Source organism: Ipomoea nil, unplaced genomic scaffold (genome assembly GCF_001879475.1).
Source record: "Ipomoea nil cultivar Tokyo-kokei standard unplaced genomic scaffold, Asagao_1.1 scaffold2845, whole genome shotgun sequence".
Lineage (NCBI taxonomy): Eukaryota > Viridiplantae > Streptophyta > Magnoliopsida > Solanales > Convolvulaceae > Ipomoea > Ipomoea nil.
The window spans coordinates 6113602-6138081 of record NW_017619273.1 but is presented as its reverse complement, the minus strand read 5'-3'; the positions used below and the strand labels follow the sequence as shown (position 1 = coordinate 6138081).

General features: G+C 31.7%; 2 protein-coding genes across 3 annotated transcripts; both read right to left on the bottom strand.

The window, feature by feature from the left end:
- Positions 1-5880: 5880 nt before the first annotated feature.
- LOC109160124 (protein SIEVE ELEMENT OCCLUSION B-like) lies at positions 5881-11607 on the bottom strand. Of its 2 annotated transcripts, XM_019308298.1 has the most exons (9): positions 11403-11607; positions 10907-11035; positions 9201-9329; positions 8680-9065; positions 8411-8493; positions 7896-8050; positions 7103-7681; positions 6896-7009; positions 5881-6629 (listed from the first exon to the last, which is right to left on the bottom strand). In XM_019308298.1, exons 1-9 carry the CDS (start codon positions 11544-11546, stop codon positions 5967-5969), a joined length of 2382 nt encoding a protein of 793 aa, XP_019163843.1. In that variant the 5' UTR covers positions 11547-11607; the 3' UTR covers positions 5881-5966. The 2 variants fall into 2 exon arrangements, with proteins under 2 accessions (XP_019163843.1, XP_019163844.1); XM_019308299.1 differs by lacking the exon at positions 9201-9329.
- Positions 11608-18885: 7278 nt separating this feature from the next.
- Positions 18886-23423, bottom strand: LOC109160125 (protein SIEVE ELEMENT OCCLUSION B-like). Its single transcript, XM_019308300.1, has 8 exons — positions 23213-23423; positions 22192-22332; positions 21675-22057; positions 21441-21523; positions 20918-21072; positions 20132-20713; positions 19923-20036; positions 18886-19668 (listed from the first exon to the last, which is right to left on the bottom strand). Exons 1-8 carry the CDS (start codon positions 23354-23356, stop codon positions 19021-19023), a joined length of 2250 nt encoding a protein of 749 aa, XP_019163845.1. The 5' UTR covers positions 23357-23423; the 3' UTR covers positions 18886-19020.
- Between the last annotated feature and the right edge of the window lie 1057 nt (positions 23424-24480).

Below are 24480 nucleotides of genomic sequence, written 5' to 3'. Positions count from 1 at the left end.
TACCATATTTGGCAGAGCTTATTTAAGAGCTTAAACTCTGTTTGGTAATGTTCTTAAAATAAGAGCTTATGTTGGAACCCTACTTAGGTTCTGTTTGACAAATCTAGCTGAAAAGCTATATAGGATCAAAGTAGGGTCCAATGAGAACACTTGCTTAGATGAGAACGTGAGAACAAATCATGTGCATCAATCTAATATTATTTAATGGTCAAGATCAATCGCATTTGCACACACTTAATTGCGTTTGTACACATTTAATCCGTGTTCGCACACACTTAATCTAAACCATTAAAATTAATTAGATGGCGGATGCACACGATTTGTTCTCACGTTCTCACCTAAGCAAATGTCCGAATATGATTCTAAAGGGAGGGCTTCAAGTGAGAACTCATGTTTAGGTAGGAACATAAGAACTAATCTAAGCCTTTGAATCTCATCCAATCAATGGTTTATATTAATTAATCAGTAATAAGGAGACCATTAGTATAAGTAATTTCAATGGATACTAGGGTAAATTTCAGCACCCAACAATTAATAATTAATATTGTATTTGAAATTATCCCAAGAATAATATAGGAGAAGTATATGATTCAAGACTCTATTCTTTCTGCTATTCCGCTAACGACACCGCTGCGACAGGGACCTCTCTGACCAACGCTTGCGAATCTCTGCCAGACGTGTGCATCCTGAAGCAGCCAACGACGTGGACCAAGTGATTTTCTCCGGTCGAAATAATGGCAACAGAATACCATGACAATAAGTTCTATATTTGAATACGTAACATTGGTTGTGTTCATAATTTAAATTCATAGGGACGGGTAATGGAGTGTGTAAGCATGCACTAATAGGCCAGTTTAAATCCCATAACAATGTGTGGAATCGCATGCGGCAACAATAATAATGTTCATGCCATCGCCAACTGTGTTCGCCCTACTAAACGACACCCCCTACAATGTTGAAGTGCACACACTAGCCTAGGCATATGTGGCTGTGTACACCCACATTTACGGGGCAGTGCACATACGGCACAAAAAACACAATCTAAGTTCACACCCCAATGTTAACCGTCTTTTAATACACACATTAATTCTGCATATAATGGCACACAGTGAGCCACCAAAGAACACAAGCCCTCATGCCACATCCACCTAGTTCATACGGGGTAATGAGTGTGCCGCACAGGCCACAGGACCCTGTGTACATTCACACATCCCATTTTCTGTAGTCGTGAATTTCGTGCGTGCACTTATGGGGTAATGAATGTGCCACAATGGCCATGGAAGCCCTGAGCTCATGCACATCGATCGGTCCTAATGTTTTTAGAGCTTAACAACTTTTCTTTAGTGGTTATTTGAGAACTTCAAAACTCTCCTTTTGGTATCCATTTCTCCTAGACGCTATTATGGGCATTTTGAGAATATGAAAAGTTTAGTTAATTGATTACGGAATGCTTTTCTCATGTGGTGTGCACTTTCATGAAAATGGTTGTGCCATAACGGATGGAAAGACGAAACTAAAGTTGGTATGCTCGGCCCCTAAGTTATACTGTGTGTGCCAAAATGTACAGTGGTACTGACATATTGTAGCCTCAAAAACTAGGATGAGGTGATGCATTATGGTATGCACTTGGGTTTCCTTGTGTGTGCCATACTGGGCGTGCTGAGTTTCTGCACGAAAAGGCATACAAGAAGTTGGTGTGCATGGGCGTTACATCATGTGTGCCATAATGTGTAGTTTTAATTGGACCATGTTCCCGCGTGCACTTATGTTGATCTGGGTGAGCCATAATGTGTAAAATTATTCTGATTTTGTACTGGCGTGCACTTATGTTGTTTGTTTTATGCCATTATATATTAAAATTTTAATAGATTGAATACACGGAAACCATGATGATTTTATACACTTCTTTGTGCACTTGCAAAAGAATGACGTAACCATAACGTAGAATATAAGCGTGCCATAACATACAGAAAGGGCAACACTTATGTGGATCTGTGTGTGCCATAATGTGTAGAACTATTTTGACCTTGAATTGGCGTGCACTTCTGTTGATCTATATATGCCATTATGTGCACAAATTCAAATAGATTGAATACACGCAAACCATGCATGGTGATGTTTTACACTTCTGTGTGCACTTAGGTCAAGATGACGGTGCCATAACGTAGAACATGAGAGTGTCATAACGTACGCAAGGAGCGTTTGGATGAACAAATGAAAAACAAATTAAAATTGTAAATCAACCAAGGATTAGCTATCAAATATCATAATCAGAATACATAAATTTACCTAAGTAAACTAAAGTAAAGTACTGATCAACTAGCTCCAAATGAGCACACGTAGCTACGAATGATCTTGAAATGAGCACATGTAGCCAACATTGTTAATCCGCCTCATGGTATGCAACTATGCTACGGATGTTCTTGGCTACGTCATGCTTGAGGCCTCCTACGCTGAGCATGGCCACCATCTGTAGCTTGCGTCCCTGACTGCCCACCAACCTCAACATGAGGCCGCTCCCCTGAACAATACATTACAACAATAACTCAAAATAAGCAAACAAAGCCTAAACGCGAAGATAGAAAAAATGATCAAAACTAAACATAGTCATATACCCAAAGTTCACACAGTAATTGTGCACATTATGGCACACACAATGTAATCCATATGCATACCACTTGTTTTATACCTACTCATAGATACAATAACTGTGCACATAATGGCACACACAGTGTTACACAAGTGCACACCATATACTTATACATCAAGCAGGTACCCTTCTGTTGATCTATGTGTGCCATTATTTGCACAAATTAAAGTAGATGAAGGGAGGGAACAATGATTCTATTTCAATTGTTGGTGTTTATTTCCAGCCATAACCAACAGTTAAAAAACTATATAAACTAAAATAACATAGAAAGATTTTAATGGAACCTCCAAACTAAAATAACACGAAAATCACGTCTACGGAAAATAGATGTAGGCGGGATTTCTATGTGTGTGCTTATGGGATAATGAATGTGCCACACAGGCCACAGAAACACTGAGCGTGTGCACATTGGGGCAAATGATTGTGCCACATAGCTTAACTAAAACGAGTGTACTTCCAGGGGAATCTACTACTTATGTCCAATACCGATCATTGAAACTTGTAAATCGCACATCGACATGGATGGCATGATTAACTTGAATTCCAAAGCAATCTATATACTACTTGTATGTATGTGCATATAAATGTAAATGCATTACTTACAATCCCTGCACAATCATTGGTATTATGTTGCAGGAAATCAGACCATGAATCAGAACATAAACTGTGTGCTATAAAATGCAAAATGATCAGTGTGTGAAAAAAAATATAAAAGAAGTTGGTGTGCACTAAGGTTGAAGTATGTGTGCCACAATGGGCAAAAATACTGATAGAATGACTTGACGAAAACCAGGTCGATGTTACAAAGTATGGTGTGCACGTCGGTTAAAAGAGTGTGTCATAATGTGGAGAATGAGTGTGTGAATGAAAAAATGTAAAACAAGTAGGTGTGCACCTTGGTTGTCCTGGGTGTGCCACATTGCCCAACAATACTGTTATAATGAATACACGGAAACCACGATGACGTGGTGGATTACGTTGTGAACTTGTGTTAACTAGTGTGTGCCATAATGCTCAAAAACTGATATACAGAATAATGTGCAATTACGATGTCCCACATAGTGTATTTCGCATGACACACATAGAAAGTGAGAACCCATTAATACGCCATACAAAACCACAAAAAATACCCAATGATACACTGAACGGAACGTGCGCATGTAGACATATATGAATGTGCATGCACCAACACCCCCTAAACATGGACAATGTGCACTTGGGTTGAATTGTGTGTGCCAAAATGTGCAAAAATCCTGTCAAAATAAATTCACGGAAAAGAGATTGGTGTGCACTTGGGTTGAAGTGTGTGTGTCATAATGTGCAATAATACTGATAGAACGAATCCACGAAAACCATTTTGATGTTATAGACTACGGTGTGCACTTGGTTTAAACTGTGTGTGGCATAATGTGCAGAATGAGTGTGTGTATGAAAAGACGTAAGAGAAATATGTGTGCACTTGGATTGAACTTCGTATGCCATAACGTAAAGAATGAATGTGAGGAAGAAAATACATAAAACAAGTTGGTGTGCACTTGGATTAACAAGTTTGTTCCATGATGCTCTATAAAATTGATAGACAAATTTCGTGTGCACTTGGGTTAACGAATGTGTGCATGCACCAACCCCCCCCCCCCCCCCCCAAACGTGTTTAACGTTGTGTGAAATATTACAACAAAGCATCAACCAAAACAAAAAAAAAAAGAACAAAAAAGGGATAAAATAGCTGAGGATTAAATATCAAACAGCATAAACATAATACATTAATACATAAATGTACCTAAATGAACTAAACAAAAATACTGATCAACTTGTTCAAATGAGTACACAAGTTACTAGCATTGTTCAATCGTGTTATGACATTAAACTGGGCTACGTATGTTCTTGGAATGGTGTATGTTAAACTCGACCGACAAAATCTTATGCATATAAGTCATCCTCAACCAGTCAAGACCCCTACTATAACCCTTTTACAAACCACAATCACACTCATCCACCGATTGCCTCAAGAAGATCTCCATGTGCCGCATCGCAAAGACGCCACAATCCACGTACTTTGTTACGTGCATCGTGACAACGCATCTACATCCTTCTAGGAACAAGCTTTTGTACGACGGCCCCACACCGATCATCAACCACATCGTCAAGGAACACATACAACAAATCTTTCTGACAAAGGGCGTACGACGAATGAAATATTAAACATCGAATTACCAACAAAATCAAACATAAAGGAAAAAAATAGGTGTATGAATAGATGTTCATACAACTGTGTGTGCACTTAGGTAGAATTGTGTGTGCCATAATGTGAAACAATATTGTCCGAAGGAATAGACGAAAGCCAGGTTGATGTGATAAACTAGGGTGTGCACATAGGTTAGTCTGTGTGTGCCATAACATGCATAATTAATTTGTGTATGAAAAATGAAAACACAGTTGTCAGATTCAAACATAGGAAAATATCAAGCATCAAAACTAATAATCTCTCTTAAGGAATTATGTCGCACACATGATGAGTATTTGAAACATAGCATACCCCCTTCCCAAATCTGATGCTTTAATTCACCAAAGCCTATCTTAAGAAAATTAATGGTCACCCACTACTTGTAAAAACACCAACAGCCACCATAGATTTCGGCCACAAACAAGACCAAAACCCCACACAACTACCCATCGACAAAACCAAATAGCACAACGAAATTCAGACCACAAAAAAAAAAGGCAAATAACTCTAAGAAGCAAAAATCGAAAGGAAAACATATGAAAAAAAAAAAAAAAAAAAAAAAAAAAAAAAAAAAAAAACAAGAAAGAAAAAGTTGTCATTACCGCCGGCCACAAGCAACACCGAAACCATACACATCTACACACCCACAACCAAATAGCACATCGAATGCATTAAAATGCAAAGGAATTTTTTTTTTTTTTTTTTTTTTAGAATAGTCCCACACAAAATTATCACTACAAAATTAATTCTAAAATCAATTTAAATTGGCATGCCTAGGATTTCCTGCCTTCATCTAGGATTTCCTAGCTAATTAGAGAAAAATTTAGCCCAAATATCCTAGCTAGGATTTCCTGCCTTCATCTGCTCTCCCAGCCTCCCTAATTAGCCACCCATGCAAACTCGTATCAGATCATTCTCAAACCAATAATAAAAAAAAAAAAAAATCAACTTGCTCACATTAGAATTTTGGTGTGGCCAATTTTGATACAAATATAATGCACATACAACAGGTTAAAAAAAAAAAAACTAAATTACAAGTAAAAAAAAAAATCATTACATAGGATAAATGCAAATACACTGTGTTGATATCAATCATGTAAGCCTATCAGAATATTCTTTACATAAGTACTCATGATGGCACTTGAAAGTGACAAATTTTTGCATATCGTGACAACATTGATGGCATTTTATATTCTCTGGAACTTTGTCTGAATTACATGGATATTCAAGAGCAAACTGGTGATGTTGTGGAGTACATCTAGAGCCAAACATCTCATGATGATGATCTTTGAATGCTTGGTCAAAGCCTTTGACTATTGCAGTTTCCTTCCACTTCGTGTACTCATTCATGACCGCCAACATCTTATCTCCTAGGTCATATAAGACTATCTTGTTCCCTTTGCATAGCAAAGCCCATCCATTAACTGCTACTCCTTCAGCTTCATATGATAGCAAAAATTTTAGTCCTTTGACAATTTCGTCACTCTCTTCATCACCATAAGTCTCATCTAAGAATTTGATTCTTGAAAAAAATACGCTTTGAAGATTCATCCAAAATGTAAATTGAGCTTCTTTAACTTTGTCAAATAATGTCTCACAAATTCTGTCTTGACGAATCGTTGATGCTACTTTATAGTTGCTACCAACATAGGCCATCTTAATTGTCAGTTGCGGGTTTAATACCTTGGATGCAAATGTTTTAACCCATTTAATGTCCTTCCCTCCAATGAAAAATATGTGCTCATTTGCATTAACCTGATAAATCATAATAAATTGTTAAGAGTAATAAAATAATAATTATCATCAGTGTAAAATATATATACAGGCCGCCGGAATATCATATAAATTGATTATTTTATTTGTTCTTGTTATAAAAAAAAAACAGTTAATCAAAGTTAAGTAGTATAATATTTAGTAAGTTGCGAATGAATAGGAAGCTAAGGAAACTTATTTCAAACTTTTGTTGGAATGGAAACAAGAGATAAGTTGGAATATAGCATACAGAATCTGGACTTAATTACCCATTCCTTTGCTTGCGCGAGGAGGATGTCTCCTCCTATCAGAAACTTAGTGCACCAAGTCTTTTCCTTCCAAGGATCTTCTTCCATTATAGCTTTGTACATGATGCTTTCAAGCTACCCATAAAATTAAAGAAATATATAATACTTAAGTTCACAAAATGTTTTTAAAAACATTCTATATATGACTTTGTTAGTTAATAAACGTACCGAATTTTGTATATCACTCTCAATGTCCTCAAGCCATTCATTTAATTTACTATCCATTTCATTAGCAAAATCACTTATCTTCTCATCAATGTCAAACACTAAATGTCTAACAGATAAAGTCATTTCCTTCAACACATTCTTGAACAGTGGAATTTTGCTATCTCTCTTCATAAAATCACCACCAACACCCTTTGAAAGCAAATCAATATATCTCTTTACTATCATGTGTGTTGCAATGCAGTGAAGCATCCTTCCTTGGTGATCCAGTAAAACAAAGATAGGCCCACTCCCTATTTGAAAAGTTGGGAAGAATTTCTTTTCTACAAATCTTGCAAATCCTGATGCTATATATTTTTCTACATCTTTTACTGCATGGACTTTGATCCCGTTTGCAAATATTCTATAATGATTTTCCATAGCAGCAGTATCCCATAAAGTGGGATCATTCAGTATAGGAATCCATAATTGAGCTATCGGGCCCTCATAAAAGAGGGATGCAAGCATGATTGAATAGTCAACGTCAAGTTGTGACGTTATAAGCAATATCAACTTTTTGTTCTCAAATAAACGTAATCCTACCTGCAATAATCAAAATGGATGCAAATATATTTTTATAAAAATGCATTTGTGGACCCATGGAGAGAAAAATTTTAGTTAATATATTCCGTAATGTATATATGCTATCTGTTATCCATTTTTGATAAATCAAATTCGTGAGAATGCTGAATAATTAGTTTCACCATTAATTAAACAATATTAAATTAAATTATCAAATTTAAGTTTAGGTCCATACCATTTCGCCTTCTGGATCAAATAAAGGTTTCTCTTTGTCAACATCCTTAACATTAAATATTAATTTGAGAGCATCCAAATTAGTGGAAGGGACTAGATTTTCATCGGAAAATGCACACCACAATGCGTTGTAAGAATCATCTTCTCTCTTCATTTCTGTATATATCAATAGAAGGGCCATTAAATTAATTATAAAATATATTGAAAAAATTATACTTTTCCTCCCTAAGTTATATGGTAATTGTAAAATTCATCTTTAATTATTGGTGGTGTCCACTTTTTGTCCCTAACTTATCATTAGGATTGTACTTTCCGTCCCTTTACTAACATAACATTAGCGATAAAATTTACAATGTTAGCTTAGAGATGAAAAAGTTAATAAAAGGACGAAAAATGTAAAATAAATGATAACTTAGGGGCGAAAAGTAAGTACAACCAATAATTATGAACGAATTCTATAATAATCCTATGACTTTAGGGATAAAAAAAATACAAAATTGAATTCATTAAACCAACCTAGCATTGGGCCGCAATAAGAGAATATATCTTTGAGAGTGACAGTTAAACTGGATAGCTTTGATTCAGTGTCCGTAAGCCACCTATAATAATAACAAACTCTATATTTGATATCTTAATCAATAGTCATCAACTAATATTTTGGATAAGTGACACTTAGCTTGTATGTAATAATAACTCATCCACAACATATGCATATATATTACGTAGACAAGTAATATGAAAACATGTACACATATAAATTGTATATATTTGAAATGAAATCTTACTCTGAATCAAGAGTATTCGGAAGGCAACGGAAATAGGATGCAAAAGTTATGATACTTGTAAAGATCCAATAAGAAGCAAGCGGTATGACTGGTGAAGAATTATATGAGGATGATTGTGCAAGCTCGACAATGGTGTCAGTAAGACGTAAGAGTGATTTGATAAAAAAGGAAATGGATTGTCGGATATGGGAAGATGCCACAGTCAATAATGGAGTTTTACTTCCCTTGCGAGCTTGGATGTTGAATTCTCCAAAGTTGATGGAGGAAGCGGCCAACATCAACAAAAGCTTGGCTTCCCATGGATATGCACACAACATCTTCAGAAAATACATTACAATTGAGTGTGGATCATCTGCAGCATTTTTTGATGAACACTTTTGTGCTATCTGAATACATATGAAACCAAATTTAAGCATGAAGACAATTAATTTGTTGAAATTCTAAAATTTAACATTAAAATTACATATATAGTATTACATATTTATTTTAATTGCTTATTTAAAAAAAAAAAAAAGAATTACCTCAAATGAAAGCCGCTTTATTTGATATGAATGTTCTGTGTCTTTGAGTTCCATCTCATCAGGAACATTAGACATAGTGTTGTTGTCAGAATTATCATCACTAGACTCATTGTCAGAATAATCAGCCATCTAAACCATATATTTGAAAAATAAAAAATTAAAAAGTAAAAAAAATCCAATTGAATGTCATCATGCATGAGAAAAACAGAACAAAAATAAATTCGATCAATATAATGTTATCACAGATGCAGGGGTAGAAATTTTCTCCAGTGAAGACGAAATACTAAAACACTACTGGAAATTATAGAATTTCCGACCACCTGAGAGTGATTTTAAATCAAGTTCCTGAGAGTGATTTTAAATCAAGTTCATGAGAGTGATTTTAAATCAAGTTGAAAATAAAAAGTGATCGGAAATAGCTATAAAGGTTTTTCCGGACACCAAAAGTGGGCAGAACAAGACTTTCGACTTGATTTAACATCATTTTCAGGTGATCGGAAATTCCATAATTTTCAGTAGTGAAACTAATGAGATATTTTGAATAAAAAATTGAAAAACTTAGAGATCGAGTTATAAATATTGTTTACTAGAGATGAAAAATCAAAATATATCAAGATAAAAAATATTTAAAACAAAATATATAATATAATTAATTAGATAAAATAGTTTGAATAAAAAATACATTATAATTAATATTTAAAAAGAAAAAATAAAAATAAAAAAGAGAATAAATAACAATGTTACAAATAAAAAATTCAATTAGAATTCTCACTATTAATATTAAAAAATGATAATGCTATAAGATTCAAACTATTAACCATTGACCATTTCATATTATAAGGAAATAATGACCTAACCATCTAAGCTAAATAAATTTTTAATTAAATTTTGGTATATTTATTATAGATACAATATATATAGGGTGGGATCTTGCGGAGTAATATTTTTTGTTGATTTATTTAATTTATAGTGGACTATATTGTGATAGATTATTATTAATGAGATTTAAACAACATTGAGATATATAAAACATCTGTCATTGAACCTATCAAATTAAAACACTCTTCAGAAATCTATATATAACCCATAGCTACTAAGTTGTTACTATACAAACAGTTACTCGTACTAGATCAAGCATAAAATTTAATATAAATAATATAAAGTAATAGTAAATAGATAAACTATGATTAAAAAATATATATATATCAAGAATCTTCTTCACAAAGTGAAGAATATAACTTACTTTAAAATCTTAATTTGCTAATTGGATCATATATTAGTAGCCATAACTTCTTTCAAGATAATATTTTTATTGATGTTTGAACTTGTCAAAGGCTCGTATTTCATCTTTAAGAAATAGGGAAAAGAGAGAGAGCAAAATTAAGGGAAAAAGCAAAGAAAATGGGGATGTAGCTAGGTTTAATTTGTGATTAAAAATGTGTGGCTAACCTCCTCTCTCTATATATATATATAATATATATATATATATATATATATATATATATATATATATATATATATATATATATATATATATATATATATAGCATAAATAATGAAATAGAAAACATTTATCTGAATATATATGTACATGAAACCAAATTTAAGCATGAAGACTATTAATTTTTTGAAATTCTAAAATTTAACATTAAAATTATAGTATTACAAATTTATTTTAATTGCTTTAAAAAAGAAAAATGAATTACCTCAAATGAAAGCCGCTTTATTTGATAGGAATGTTCTGTGTCTTTGATTTCCATCTCATCAGGCACATTAGACATGGGTTCATTATCATCAGACTCCTCCTCATCTTCATAAATGGTTTTTCCACCCACCTATCAAAGATGAAAAAAAAAAAAAAAACACAACAAATACCAATAACATCATCACACATAAAATACATACATCATCCAGCGTGCGAACTGGGAAGTATGTATTATTTTTGTTGATTTAGTGATGGGATTTAGACAACATTTAGATACATATACAAAGGTTTACAAGCAACTTATGGTAACAGTTATTTTCATTAAATCTATCAAAACACTCTTCAAAAATCAATATATAACATAGCTACCATGTTACGTTGTTACTCTATCCAATAAAATAAATTTCTAACATATACTTCATATATACTAATGGTTACTTGTACCAGATCAAATATAAAATTCAATATAAATATAAAGAAATAATAAATAGACAAACCATGATAAGAAATAAAATCTTCTTCACAAAGTGGAGGATATAATTTGCTTTAAAATCTTTGGTAACTGGACCATGAGTATTCATAACTTCTTTTAAGATAATACTTTCATTGATGTTTGAACTTGTTGAAGGTTGGTATTCCATTTTCAAGAAATAGGGAAAAGAGAGGTAGCAAGATTAAGGGGAAAGAGAGCAAAGAAAATGGGGCTGCAGTTGTGAATAAAAATGTGTGGCTAACCTCCTTATTATATATATAGTATAAAAGATGGAATAATAGGATGAAGACAATTCCTTGCTTCAGTTGGGAGAAAATTTATTTGCTTTTAACTTTAAACAATGCTTTATTCCTTTATATATCGTATGGATACTAAATCTGATTAATAAGTACATACCATGTTAACATTTAATATGATAATAAGAATAACAATATTTTACCTAGCCTCTAAAAAGTAAAAGACCATGCAATGCACATATAGTAGCTAGAAATTAAAGGAAATCAAAAAATTTAGGAAACAAGAGTTCTATTGACTGTACTTGTAACACACTCCAATTGTAAAAGAAGAGTGAAAAGAGAATGTGGTACTGAGCTTGTATGTTACAAATTTACTTTGTATCATAATTTGTTAAGGGTGTGAATAAAGAAAGTGAGCAAAATTTGAGGAAAAAAATTATTCTGGCTTACATTACAATTTTCCAAACATAAAAGAGGAGAAATGTGAATATAATGTGTAACACATTTGCAAGTTATATTTGAAAAAGATTCAAAAAAAGAGACAAACATTATAATATTCATCTAGATAGCTAGGAAAACAATGTGAAAAAATATAAAATTACTGCTTGTTTATATGAATTAACTTGCTACATCATCATCATCTAAGTGAGTTAATTGTCAAAATGATGTTTGATCTTGTTAAACTGGCATTAAATGTAAGGACATATTGAAATTTTAAAATTTTCATATCGCTTCGTTCGGATAAATATTTCAAAAGTCCAAAAAATAAAGTATTATATTTTTTGAATGCTACTGGCTCTATTACATAGTAGCATCTGTTCATATACTTTCTTAACCTACTAAAACACAAAACTTAAGGCTCAAACTCACAACCTTTCACATGAAAATCCAACCCAAGTACCATTAAACCACATAGTCTTGGTAAGCAAAGTATATATATATATATATATATATATATATATATATATATATATATATATATATATATATATATATATATATATATATATATATATATATATATATATATATATATATATATATATATATATATATATAAGCCTCCAAAGTGCATAGCTTTTGATGCCTGCCAACTCTAAAATGCATGCATAATTTGTCTATTAGATGTTAGCTTTAATTTGTATGATTAATTGTTTTAGGAGTGAATAAAATCAAGAAAAATGAACAAAATATAGAGAAACAAGTTATTTTATTCTCTCGCGCAAGTACTCCAAGTATAATACTAACTAAAGTAAAGCTAGAAATTAAAGAAAATCAAAATATTTAGGAAACAAGAGTTCTATTGACTGTACTTTGTAACACACTCCAATTGTAAAAGAAGTGTGAAAAGAGAATGTGGTACTGAGCTTGTATGTTACAGATTTACTTTGCACCATAATTTGTTAAGAGTGTGAATAAAGAAAGTGAGCAAAATTTAAAAAAAAAATTATTCTTGCATTACTTATAATGCAATTATTCTAAACATAAAACATGAGAAAGCTGAATGTGTAACACATTTTCAAGTTACGTTATATACTACGGAGAAGTAAAATGCATGTTCTCTCAAAGTGAGGGGGGTTCCTTGTGCGCAGTGAGCACCGGTCTAGCCTCTGTAATTCATGTTCAGTTGAGTTACCATGATTTACATCCTCCCAAATGTTCTGTCGGGTCGAGGTGTGGGGGCCCCTTAGGGTTGAGGTTCAGCCTTTGGAAGAAGAAGTAAAATGCATGTAAAAATGTGAAATTTCAAAATTTTACCTCATTTTTTGTCATCTAACAAGTATTATATTTATGAAGACCAAAAATAAAGTTATAATACGCATTTTTATCTTAATGTACCATTAATCTTAATAATGGTTATGCTGCGCTACTAAATTATTAGTGGAATTGTTTGGAAAATATTGCATTTGTTTTAGACTTTTACTAAGGAAAGAATATTAATTATATACATACATTAGCCTCCAAATTAAAGTGCATAGCTTTTGATGCCTGTAAACTCCAAAATGCATAGCTTTGACATGTCCATTAGTATAGAAGAAGATCGAATGAAAAGAGAATGTTCTAGGAGCTTAATTTGTCTATTACATGTTAACTTTAATTTGTATGATTAATTGTTTTAGGAGTGAATATTGATAAATGTCATATTAGCTTACATTTTTCTTTACAATTCTTGTCAATTTGCTTATTGCCCTTAAACTACTGTGTGGTCAAATTGGATGTTTATTTAGTTAATTGTATATAAGTGAATAAATTTTGAAGTAATGACTTAGATAAATGGACATGTTCTAGGAGCGAGTTCTGATAGGTTAAGGAAGTGAAAAGAATCAATTTTGAAATGCCACGGCATAATTCACACACCAAGATTATTCTAAGCATCATTAACTTAAAAATACAATAAATATTGAAAAATTGCCAGATACATAACTAGCTTAGAGTAATCATAAATCTTAAATTTGTATTGGGATAGAAAATCTTTTTAATATTTTTTCTATATATACTAGATACAGATTTTTGTATAGATACAACATGCATGCTTACAAGAGTTTCTCACCCTAAATATTTATTTATACATTTGAAGATAGGAATAAATAATGTATAACTTTCCTCTCATATATATATATATATATAATATGCACTATTTACTATGCCCCTTTGTCACACTTAGAAGGGCTTCTACCAGTTCAATAATGTATGGCAATTTATATTGTGCACCAGGGCGCGCATTGTGCGCGCTGATGCAAAATGACATCGTTTCATTTTTTTTTTTTTTTTGAAATTTCGCTGCTTTGTGTTGGCGGTTAATTTTCTTTTAAAAAAAATTTAATGTTAAAAAATGTACATGATTTTATACTAGAATACATATAATTGTATACATGATGTACATAATTGTATAACAAAATACACATATATTTTTTTAATTTCCTGATTCAGGTGTACATAATTGTATAAAAAAACATGTACATTTTTTTGAAAAAAAAAACATGTACATAATTATATAAAAATACACATAATTGTATAAACAAATACGCATAATTGTATAAATAAATACACATAATCACGTCAACTCCCTACATAATAAGGTGAAATATATATTCATAGAAGCAGACTTTGATATTGAATGATGAGTTCCATGAATTCGATCTTTCAAATGCTCTGTCGGGTCGGGGTGTAGGGGACCTTTAGGGTTGGGGTTCAGCTTTTTGGAAGAATGAATTCGATCTCCCTTCTTAAGAGTAGTCATTATTTTATATATATATAAAAAAAAAAAAAATCAACTTGTTCACATGCAAATTTTGATACAAATATAATGCTAATATATACAGTAGGTTAAAAAAAAATAAAAAATTACATGATAAAAACCATTAGATACGACAAATGCAATTACATTATGTGTTCATATCAACCAATGCAAGTATATCCTAATCCTCTTCCATTTCAGAAATTTCTTTAAATTCTTTACATCCATGTTCATGATAACACTTGAAAGTGACAAATTTTTGCATATTATGACAACGTTGAGGACATTTTATATTCTCTGGGACTTTGTCAGAATTAGATGGATATTCAAGAGCACAAGGTGATGTTGTGGAGTAGTACAAGTAGAGCCAAACATCTCTTGATGGTGATATTTGAATGCTTGGTCAAAGCCTTTAACTATTGCACTTTCCTTCCATTTCGCGTACTCATTCATGACCACCAACATCTTATCTCCTAGGTCATATAAGACTATCTTGTTCCCTTTGCATAGCAAAGCCCATCCATCAACGTCTACTCCTTCAGTTTCATATGCTAACAAAAGTTTTAGTCCATTGACAATTTCGTCATTCTCTTCATCACCATAAGTCTCATCTAAGAATTTGATCCTTGAAAAAAATATGCCTTGAAGATTCATCCAAAAAAGAAATTGATGATATAGATATTTGTCAAATGTCTCACAAATTCCGCCTTGTCTCACAAATATATATAGGGTTGAGTTCAAATAAGGACAACAATATATAGAGGATTGTGAGGACAAATAATGGGCACATAACAAATTAATACCAGGCACACATGCAACTTAATACAAAATGACACACAAGAATAAATGTAAACATCATGTTTCGAACCCAGGGTCTATAAATTAACAAATCTAGCACGCGTTATACAAACTGTGGCACACGACAACGTTCGGTCATGCACACGACATACCGGCTAATGGCAAACACTACATTTGTCCTCACAGTCCTCTATAATATACTTGTCCTCATTTGAATACACATCATATATATATATATATATATATATATATATATATATATATATATATATATATATATATATATAAAAGCCTCCAAAGTGCATAGCTTTTGATGCCTGCCAACTCCAAATTGCATGCATAGCTTTGACATGTCCATTAGTATAGAAAAAGAATGAAAAGAGAATGTACTAGGAACTTAATTTGTCTATTAGATGTTAACTTTAATTTGTATGATTAATTGTTTTAGGAGCGAATATATCAAGAAAAATGAACAAAATATAGAGAAAGAAAAGTTATTTTATTCTTGCGCGCAAGTACTCCAAGTATAATACTAACTAAAGTAAAGCTAGAAATTAAAGGAAATCAAAATATTTAGGAAACAAGAGTTCTATTGATTGTACTTGCAACACACTCCAATTGTAATAGAAGAGTGAAAAAGAATGTAGTATTGAGCTTGTATGTTATAGATTTACTTTGCACCATAATTTGTTAAGAGTGAATCAAGAAAGTGAGCAAAATTTAAAAAAATTATTCTTGCATTACTTACAATGCAATTATTCTAAACATAAAACATGAGAAAGGTGAATGTATAACACATTTTCAAGTTACGTTATATACAAAGAAGTAAAATGCATGTAAAAAATGTGAAATTTCAAAATTTTATCTCATTTTTTGTCATCTAACAATTATTATATTTATGAAGTCCAAACATAAAGTTATAATACGCATTCTTATCTTAATGTACCATTAATCTTAATAATGGTTATGCTGCGCTACTAAATTATTAGTGGAATTGTTTGGAAAATATTTAATTTGTTTAGACTTTTACTAAGGAAAGAAATTATATACATTAGCCTCCAAATTAAAGTGCATAGCTTTTGATGCCTGTAAACTCCAAAATGCATAGCTTTGACATGTCCATTAGTATAGAAGAAGATCGAATGAAAAGAGAATGTACTAGGAGCTTAATTTGTCTATTACATGTTAACTTTAATTTGCATGATTAATTGTTTTAGGAGTGAATATATCAAGAAAAATGAACAAAATATAGAGAAACAAAAAGTTATTTTATTCTTGCAAATACCCCAAGTATAATAGAGGAGGAAATAAAAGTAAGTGCATAGATAACACATTTTCAAGTCACATGAAAAGAAGTAAAATGTGAATACTAGGAAAACAATGTGAACAAGGTAGAACTATTTTTGTAAATACTAAGATTTAGGGATGGCAATTTCAATATGCTTTAACTTGCGAAAATTAACACAAATCCATCATGCATAGATCGTGCATTTTTTTATTTTTATTTTTGTGATAGCAGATGATGAGTCACGGGTGACTTTTAAAAAATTAACCTGCAATAGGTCTGGTTGAATGCAGATTTTATATACAAAACTTACATAAATATGAAAAAGAATCAGATTAGATTGTAAAATGGTCAAAAGTTGTCAAACATAAATAAAATTATTGTTTGAACTTAAATATTGATAAATGTCATATTAGCTTACATTTTTCTGTACAATTCTTGTCAATTTGCTTGTTGCCCTTAAACTACGTACTGTGTGGTCAAATTGGATGTTTATTTAGTTAATTGTATATAAGTGAATAAATTTTGAAGTAATGACTTAGATAAATGGACATGTTCTAGGAGCGAGCTCTGATAGGTTAAGGAAGTGAAAAGAATCAATTTTGAAATGCCACGGCATAATTCACAAACCAAGATTATTCTAAGCATCATTAACTTAAAAATACAATAAACCTACATATTAATAGTCCTAATTGGCAAATAATTATCAGATACATAACCAGGGACAGAGCTAGAAATTTGGTTGAGGGGGACGAAACAGTACAGACAGATTCAGAAAATAAATAAATTACTTAATAAATATAGTTGTAAATGGACGAAAAATAAAACACATCGAAACTTTATAAGAATATTCATATCAAAATATGAAACATAATTAATGAATCACGTACTATTGCCAAATATATGCTCTACCACATAATCTAACCCACTATTGTTAACACTTTATAGTGTTTTTTATACTAATACTAAAACATGTACTATATATACATATATACATACAAAGACTATATATAGGGTGGAGGTGGGGTGAGGGGGAGCAGCTGCCCCCCTTTGGCTCCGTCCCTGTACATAACTAGCTTAGAGTAATCATAAATCTTAAATTTGTATTGAGATAGCAAAACTTTTTAATATTTTTTCTATATATACTAGATACATATTTCTTTTTTTTTTTTTTTTGAAATTTCGCTGCTCTATGTTGGCGGTTAATTTTCTTTTTTAAAAAAATTTCATGTTCAAAAATGTACATAATTTTATACTAGAATACACATAATTGTACACATGAATGTACATAATTGTATAACAAAATACACATATATATATATTTTTTAATTTCCTGATTCGGATGTACATAATTGTATAAAAAACATGTACATAATTATATAAAAATATACATAATTGTATAAATAAATACACATAGTTGTATAAACAAATGCACATAATCACGTCAACTCCCTACATAACTTACCAAAATGCCGTCGTTTTGGGAGGCGCGTGGCGCACAGTGCTATGTGCACTGTGGTGCAGGGTATAACAATTGGTAATGTATAAACCAATAAGATGCCAAGTAACAGCTGCTAGAATGAGTTGCAGCCCAGAGCCATTGATGACGATATCCAATGCTAAAGTACCACCTAAATGCTCGTTTAGTTCTCTGGGCAGCTCTTCCCCGCCCTCGGGAATCTGTAACCACACTGTAACTGCTCCAATAGTACCGGTTACTACAGGAATAGCCACGCTCCATGGCTCTGATGGCTTGAATGGAAGAATAAGGTGAAATATATATTCACAGAAGCAGACTTTGATATTGAATGATGAGTTCCAGGAATTCGATCTCCCTTCTTAAGAGTAGTCATTTAAAAAAAAAAAAAAAATCAACTTCTTCACATGCAAATTTTGATACAAATATAATGTAAATATATACAGAAGGTTAAAAAAAAATAAATTAAATTACATGATAAAAAAACCATTACATACGACAAATGCAAATACATATTGTGTTCATATCAACCAATACAAGTATATCCTAATCCTCTTCCATATCATAAAGTTCTTTAAGTTCTTTACATCAATGTTCATGATAACACTTGAAAGTGACAAATTTTCGCATATTATGACAACGTTGAGGACATTTTATATTCTCTGGGACTTTGTCAAAATTAGATGGATATTCAAGAGCACAAGGGTGATGTTGTGGAGTAGTACAGGTAGAGCCAAACATCTCTTGATGGTGATCTTTGAATGCTTGGTCAAAGCCTTTGACTATTGCACTTTCCTTCCATTTCGCGTACTCATTCATGACTGTCAACATCTTCTTTCCTAGGTCATACAAGACTATCTTGTTCCCTTTGCATAGCAAAACCCATCCATCAACGGCTACTCCTTTAGTTTCATATGCTAACAAAAGTTTTAGTCCATTGACAATTTCGTCACTCTCTTCATCACCATAAGTCTCATCTAAGAATTTGATCCTTGAAAAAAATATGCCTTGAAGATTCATCCAAAAACAAAATTGATCTTCTTCATTTCTTTCAAATGTCTCACAAATCCTGTCTTGACGAATCGTTGATGCTACTTTATAGTTGCTACCGACATAGGCCATCTTAATTGTAAGTTGCGGGTTAAAATGAATTTCTGTTAATACCTTGGATGCAAATGTTTTAACCCATTTAATGGCCTTCCCTCCAATGAAAAATATGTTCTCATTCGCATTAACCTGATAAATCATAATAAATTGTTAAGAGTAATAAAATAATAATTATCATCGGTGTAAAATATAATATATATATATATATGCCGAAATATCATATAAATTGATTATTTTATTTGTTCTTGTTAAAAAAAATAACAGGTAATTAATCAAAGTTAAGTAGTGTAATATTTAGTAAGTTGCGAATGCAAACTTATTTCAAACATTTGTTGGAATGGAAACAAGTTGGAAGGAATATAGCATACAGAATCTGGACTTACCCATTCCTTTGCTCGTGGGATAAAGAAGTGATTTCCCATTAGAAGATTAGTGCACCAAGTTTTTTCCTTCCAAGGATCTTCTTCCATTATAGCTTTGAACATGATGCTATCAGCCTACCCATGAAATTAAAGAAATATATAATACTTAAGTTCACAAAATGTTTTTAAAAAAACATACTATATATGACTTTTTTAGCTAATAAACGTACCGAATTTCGTATATCACTCTCAATGTCATCAAGCCATTCATCCAAATTACTATCCATTTTATTAGCAAAATCAGTTATCTTCTCATCAATGTCAAACACTAAATGTCTAACAGATAAAGTCATTTCCTTCAACACATTCTTGAACAATGGAATTTTGCTATCTCTCTTCATAAATTCAGGAAGACCAGCACCCTTTGAAGCAATATCTATAATTCTCTTTACTATCATGTGTGTTGCAATGCAGTGAAACATCCTTCCTTGGTGATCCAGTAAAACAAAGATAGGCCCACTCCCTATTTGAAAAGTTGGGAAGAATTTCTTTTTAACAAATCTTGCAAATCCTGATGCTATATATTTTTGTACATTTTTTACTGTATGGACTTTGGCCATGTTTGCTAATCTTCTATAATCATTTTCCATAGCAGCAGTATCCCATAAAGTGGGATCATTCACTATAGGAATCCACAATCGAGCTATCCCGCCCTCAAAAAAGAGGGATGCAAGCACCAGTGAATAGTCAATGTCAAGGTGTGACGTTATAAGCAATACCAACTTTTTGTTCTCAAATGAACGTAATCCTACCTGCAATAATCAAAATGGATGCAAATATATTTTTAAAAAAATGCATGTGTGGACCCATGGAGAGAGAATTTTTAGTTAATAATATATTCCGCGATGTATATATGCTATCTGTTATCCATTTTTGATAAATCAAATTCATGAGAATGCTGAATAATTAGTTTCACCATTAATTAAACAATATCAAATTTCAATTTAGGTTCATACCATTCTGCCTTTTGGATCAAATAAAGGTTTCTCTTTGTCAACATCATTAACATTAAATATTAATTTGAGAACATCCAAATTAGTGGAAGGGACTGGATTATCATCCGAGAATGCACACCACAATGCGTTGTAAGAATCCTCTTCTTTCTTCATTTCTGTATACAATAGAAGTCATTAAATTAATTATAATATATATTGAAAAAAATTACACTTTTCGTTCCAAAGTTATAGAATAATTGTAGAATTCGTCTCAAATTATTGGTTGTCGTGTCCACTTTTTGTCCCTAAGTTATCATTGGCTTTGCACTTTTCATCACTTAACTTTACTAACAAAACATTAGGGACGAAATTTGCAACGTTAGTATAGCTTAGGGATGAAAAAGTTAATAAAAGGACGAAGGGTGTAAAACAAATGATAACTTAAGGGCGAAAAATAAGTACAACCAATAATTATGGGCGAATTCTATAATAATCTTATGACTTTAGGGATAAAAAATACAAAATTGAATTCATTAAAATCAACCTAGCATTGGGCCGCAATAAGAGAATATATCTTTGAGAGTGACAGTTAAACTGGATAGCTTTGATACATTGTCCGAAAGCCACCTATAATAATAACAAACTCTATATTTGATAAATGACACTTAGCTTGTATGTAATAATAACTCATCCACAACATATGCATATATATTACGTAGACAAGTAATATGAAAATATGTACACATATAAATTGTATATATTTGAAATGAAATCTTACTCTGAATCAAGAGTATTCGGAAGGCAACGGAAATAGGATGCAAAAGTTATGATACTTGTAAAGATCCAATAAGAAGCATGCGGTATGACTGGTGAAGAATTATATGAAGATGATTGTGCAAGCTCAACCATGGCGTCAGTAAGACGTAAGATTGATTTGATAAAAAGGGAAATGGATTGTTGGATATGAGAGGGTGCCATAGCCAATAATGGAGTTTTACTTCCCTTGCGAGCTTGGAGGTTGAATTCTCCAAAGTTGATGGCGAAAGCGGCCAACATCATCAAAAGTTTGCCTTCCCATGGATATGCACACAACATTTTCAGAAAATGCATTACAGTTGAGTGTGGATCAACTGCAGCATTTTCTGAACACCTTATTGCTATCTGAGTATATATGAAACCAAATTTAAGCATGAAGACTATTAATTTGTTGAAATTCTAAAATTTAACTGTAAAATTACATATATAGTATTTCAAATTTATTTTAATTGCTTATTAAAAAAAAAAAAAAGAATTACCTCAAATGAAAGCCGTTTTATTTGATAGGAATGTTCTGTGTCTTTGAGTTCCATCTCATGAGGCACATTAGACATAGTGTTGTTGTCAGGTTCATTATCATCCGACTCCTCCTCATCTTCATAAATGGTTTTTCCACCCACCTATCAAAGATGAAAAAAAAAAAAAAAAAAACACACACACACACACAAAATAACATCATCACACATAAAATCTATCACCATTGCATCCAGCGTGCCAACTGGGAAGTATGTATTATTTTTGTTGATTTATTTATGGAATTTAGACAACATTTAGATATATACACAAAGGTTTACAAGCAACGTATTTTCATTGAATCTATCAAAAACATTTTCAAAAATCTAGAGTTAATACCATTTGAGGTCCTCCAAGTATAGTAGTTTTGTCACGTTTAGTTCTAAAGTTTCAAATTGACCATCTATGGTCCTCTGCCTTTCAAATTTAACTACCATTTGTAATCCAAGTTATTAACCACCCATGGTCCTTCAACTATTAAATTTTAACCAACCATGGTCCTTTCAAGAGAACCACGACTGGTTAACTTTCAAACTTGAAGGACCATGGGTGGTTAACTTGGACCACAAATAGTTAAATTTGAAAGTCGAATGACCGATGACCAATTTGAAAGTGTAGGACTAAACGTGGCAAAATCACTATACATGTGGCATTAACTCAAAAATCTATATATAACCTAGCTACCAAATTGTTACTCTATTCAATATAATTATTAATTACGTCAAGATTATACTAGTTGGAAATCCATACAATATGTGCACTTTTTAATATTTGTCGAAATATAAAACATTTGAATTCTATAGTAAGTATAATATAAGTACTATACACGATATGATGATCATGTTATTTATTAAATTATACAACAAAATAAATATGCCACCTATAGCATAACATTTCTAACATATACTTTGTATATACTCATGGTTACTTGTACCAAATGAAATATAAAATTCAATATAAATATAAAGAAATAGTAAATAGACAAACCATGATAAGAAAGAGAATCTTTTTCACAAAGTGGAGGATATAACTTGCTTTAAAATCTTTGCTAACTGGACCATGAGTATCCATAACTTCTTTCAAGATAATATTTTCATTGATGTTTGAACTTGTCGAAGGTTGGTATTCCATTTTTAAGAAACAAGGAAAAGAGAGGTAGCAAGATTAAGGGGAAAGAGATTGAGCAAACAAAATGGGGTTGCAAATTTAATTTGTGAATCAAAATGTGTGGCTAACTTCTCCTATATATAGCCAAAAATAAAAAATAAAAAATGGAATGAATAGGATGAAGATCAAATGGATAATTCGTTGCTTCAGTTGGGAGCAAATAAGTGGAATAATCAATTTATTTGCTTTAACTTTAAACCATACTTTATGCTTTTATATATCGTATAGTGGACATACCCACATGCCATGGAGTATTTTCACTCCCAACATAATTAAGAAAATAACAATGCACTATAGGCTCTGTTTGACCGAGCTTATTTAGGAGCTTATAGCTTATTTTAAGTTACTAATAAGCTATAAGCTCTGTTTGGTAATGTTCTCAAAATAAGCTCCTAGCTTAAAATAAGAGCTTATTTTGGAACACTACATTAGGTAGCGTTTTAAAATAAGCTCCCAGCTTCCTAAGTTTTTTTTTTTCCCATCTTTATCCTTATTATTTTAAAGAAATGACATAATTTACCATTCTCAATTAAAACTCTTTTCTCTTCTCCTTTATCCGCAACTTTCATCCCAAATATTATTATTATTATTATTATTATTATTATTATTATTATTATTTACAACAATATTGCTACTTCATTTTGAGATGCTAGATCATGATTATGCTAATAGTTTTATTTCAAAATGTTAATTTTTTAAAAACAATTTTAATAGGTAAACAAACTAATTTAAATTTTATGAAGATGTCCTTTTTAGTCTTTTTACATTTATCAGCTTATCAAAAAACTAATTTTACCAAACACTTTCAATCATAACAGCTAGCTTAACAGCTCTTCAGTTTTCAGCTCCGAACTTATAGCTTTTCAGCTTTTAGCTCCTTTTCAGCTTTCAGCTCCTAACTTATAGCTTTTCAGCTAGGTTTGCCAAACAGAGCCATAGTAGCTAGAAATTTAAGGAAATCAAAAAATTTAGGAAACAAGAGTTCTATTGATTGTACTTGCAACACACTCCAAATGTAAAAGAAGAGTGAAAAGAGAATGTGATACTGAGCTTGTATGTTACAGATTTATTTTTGCACCGTAATTTGT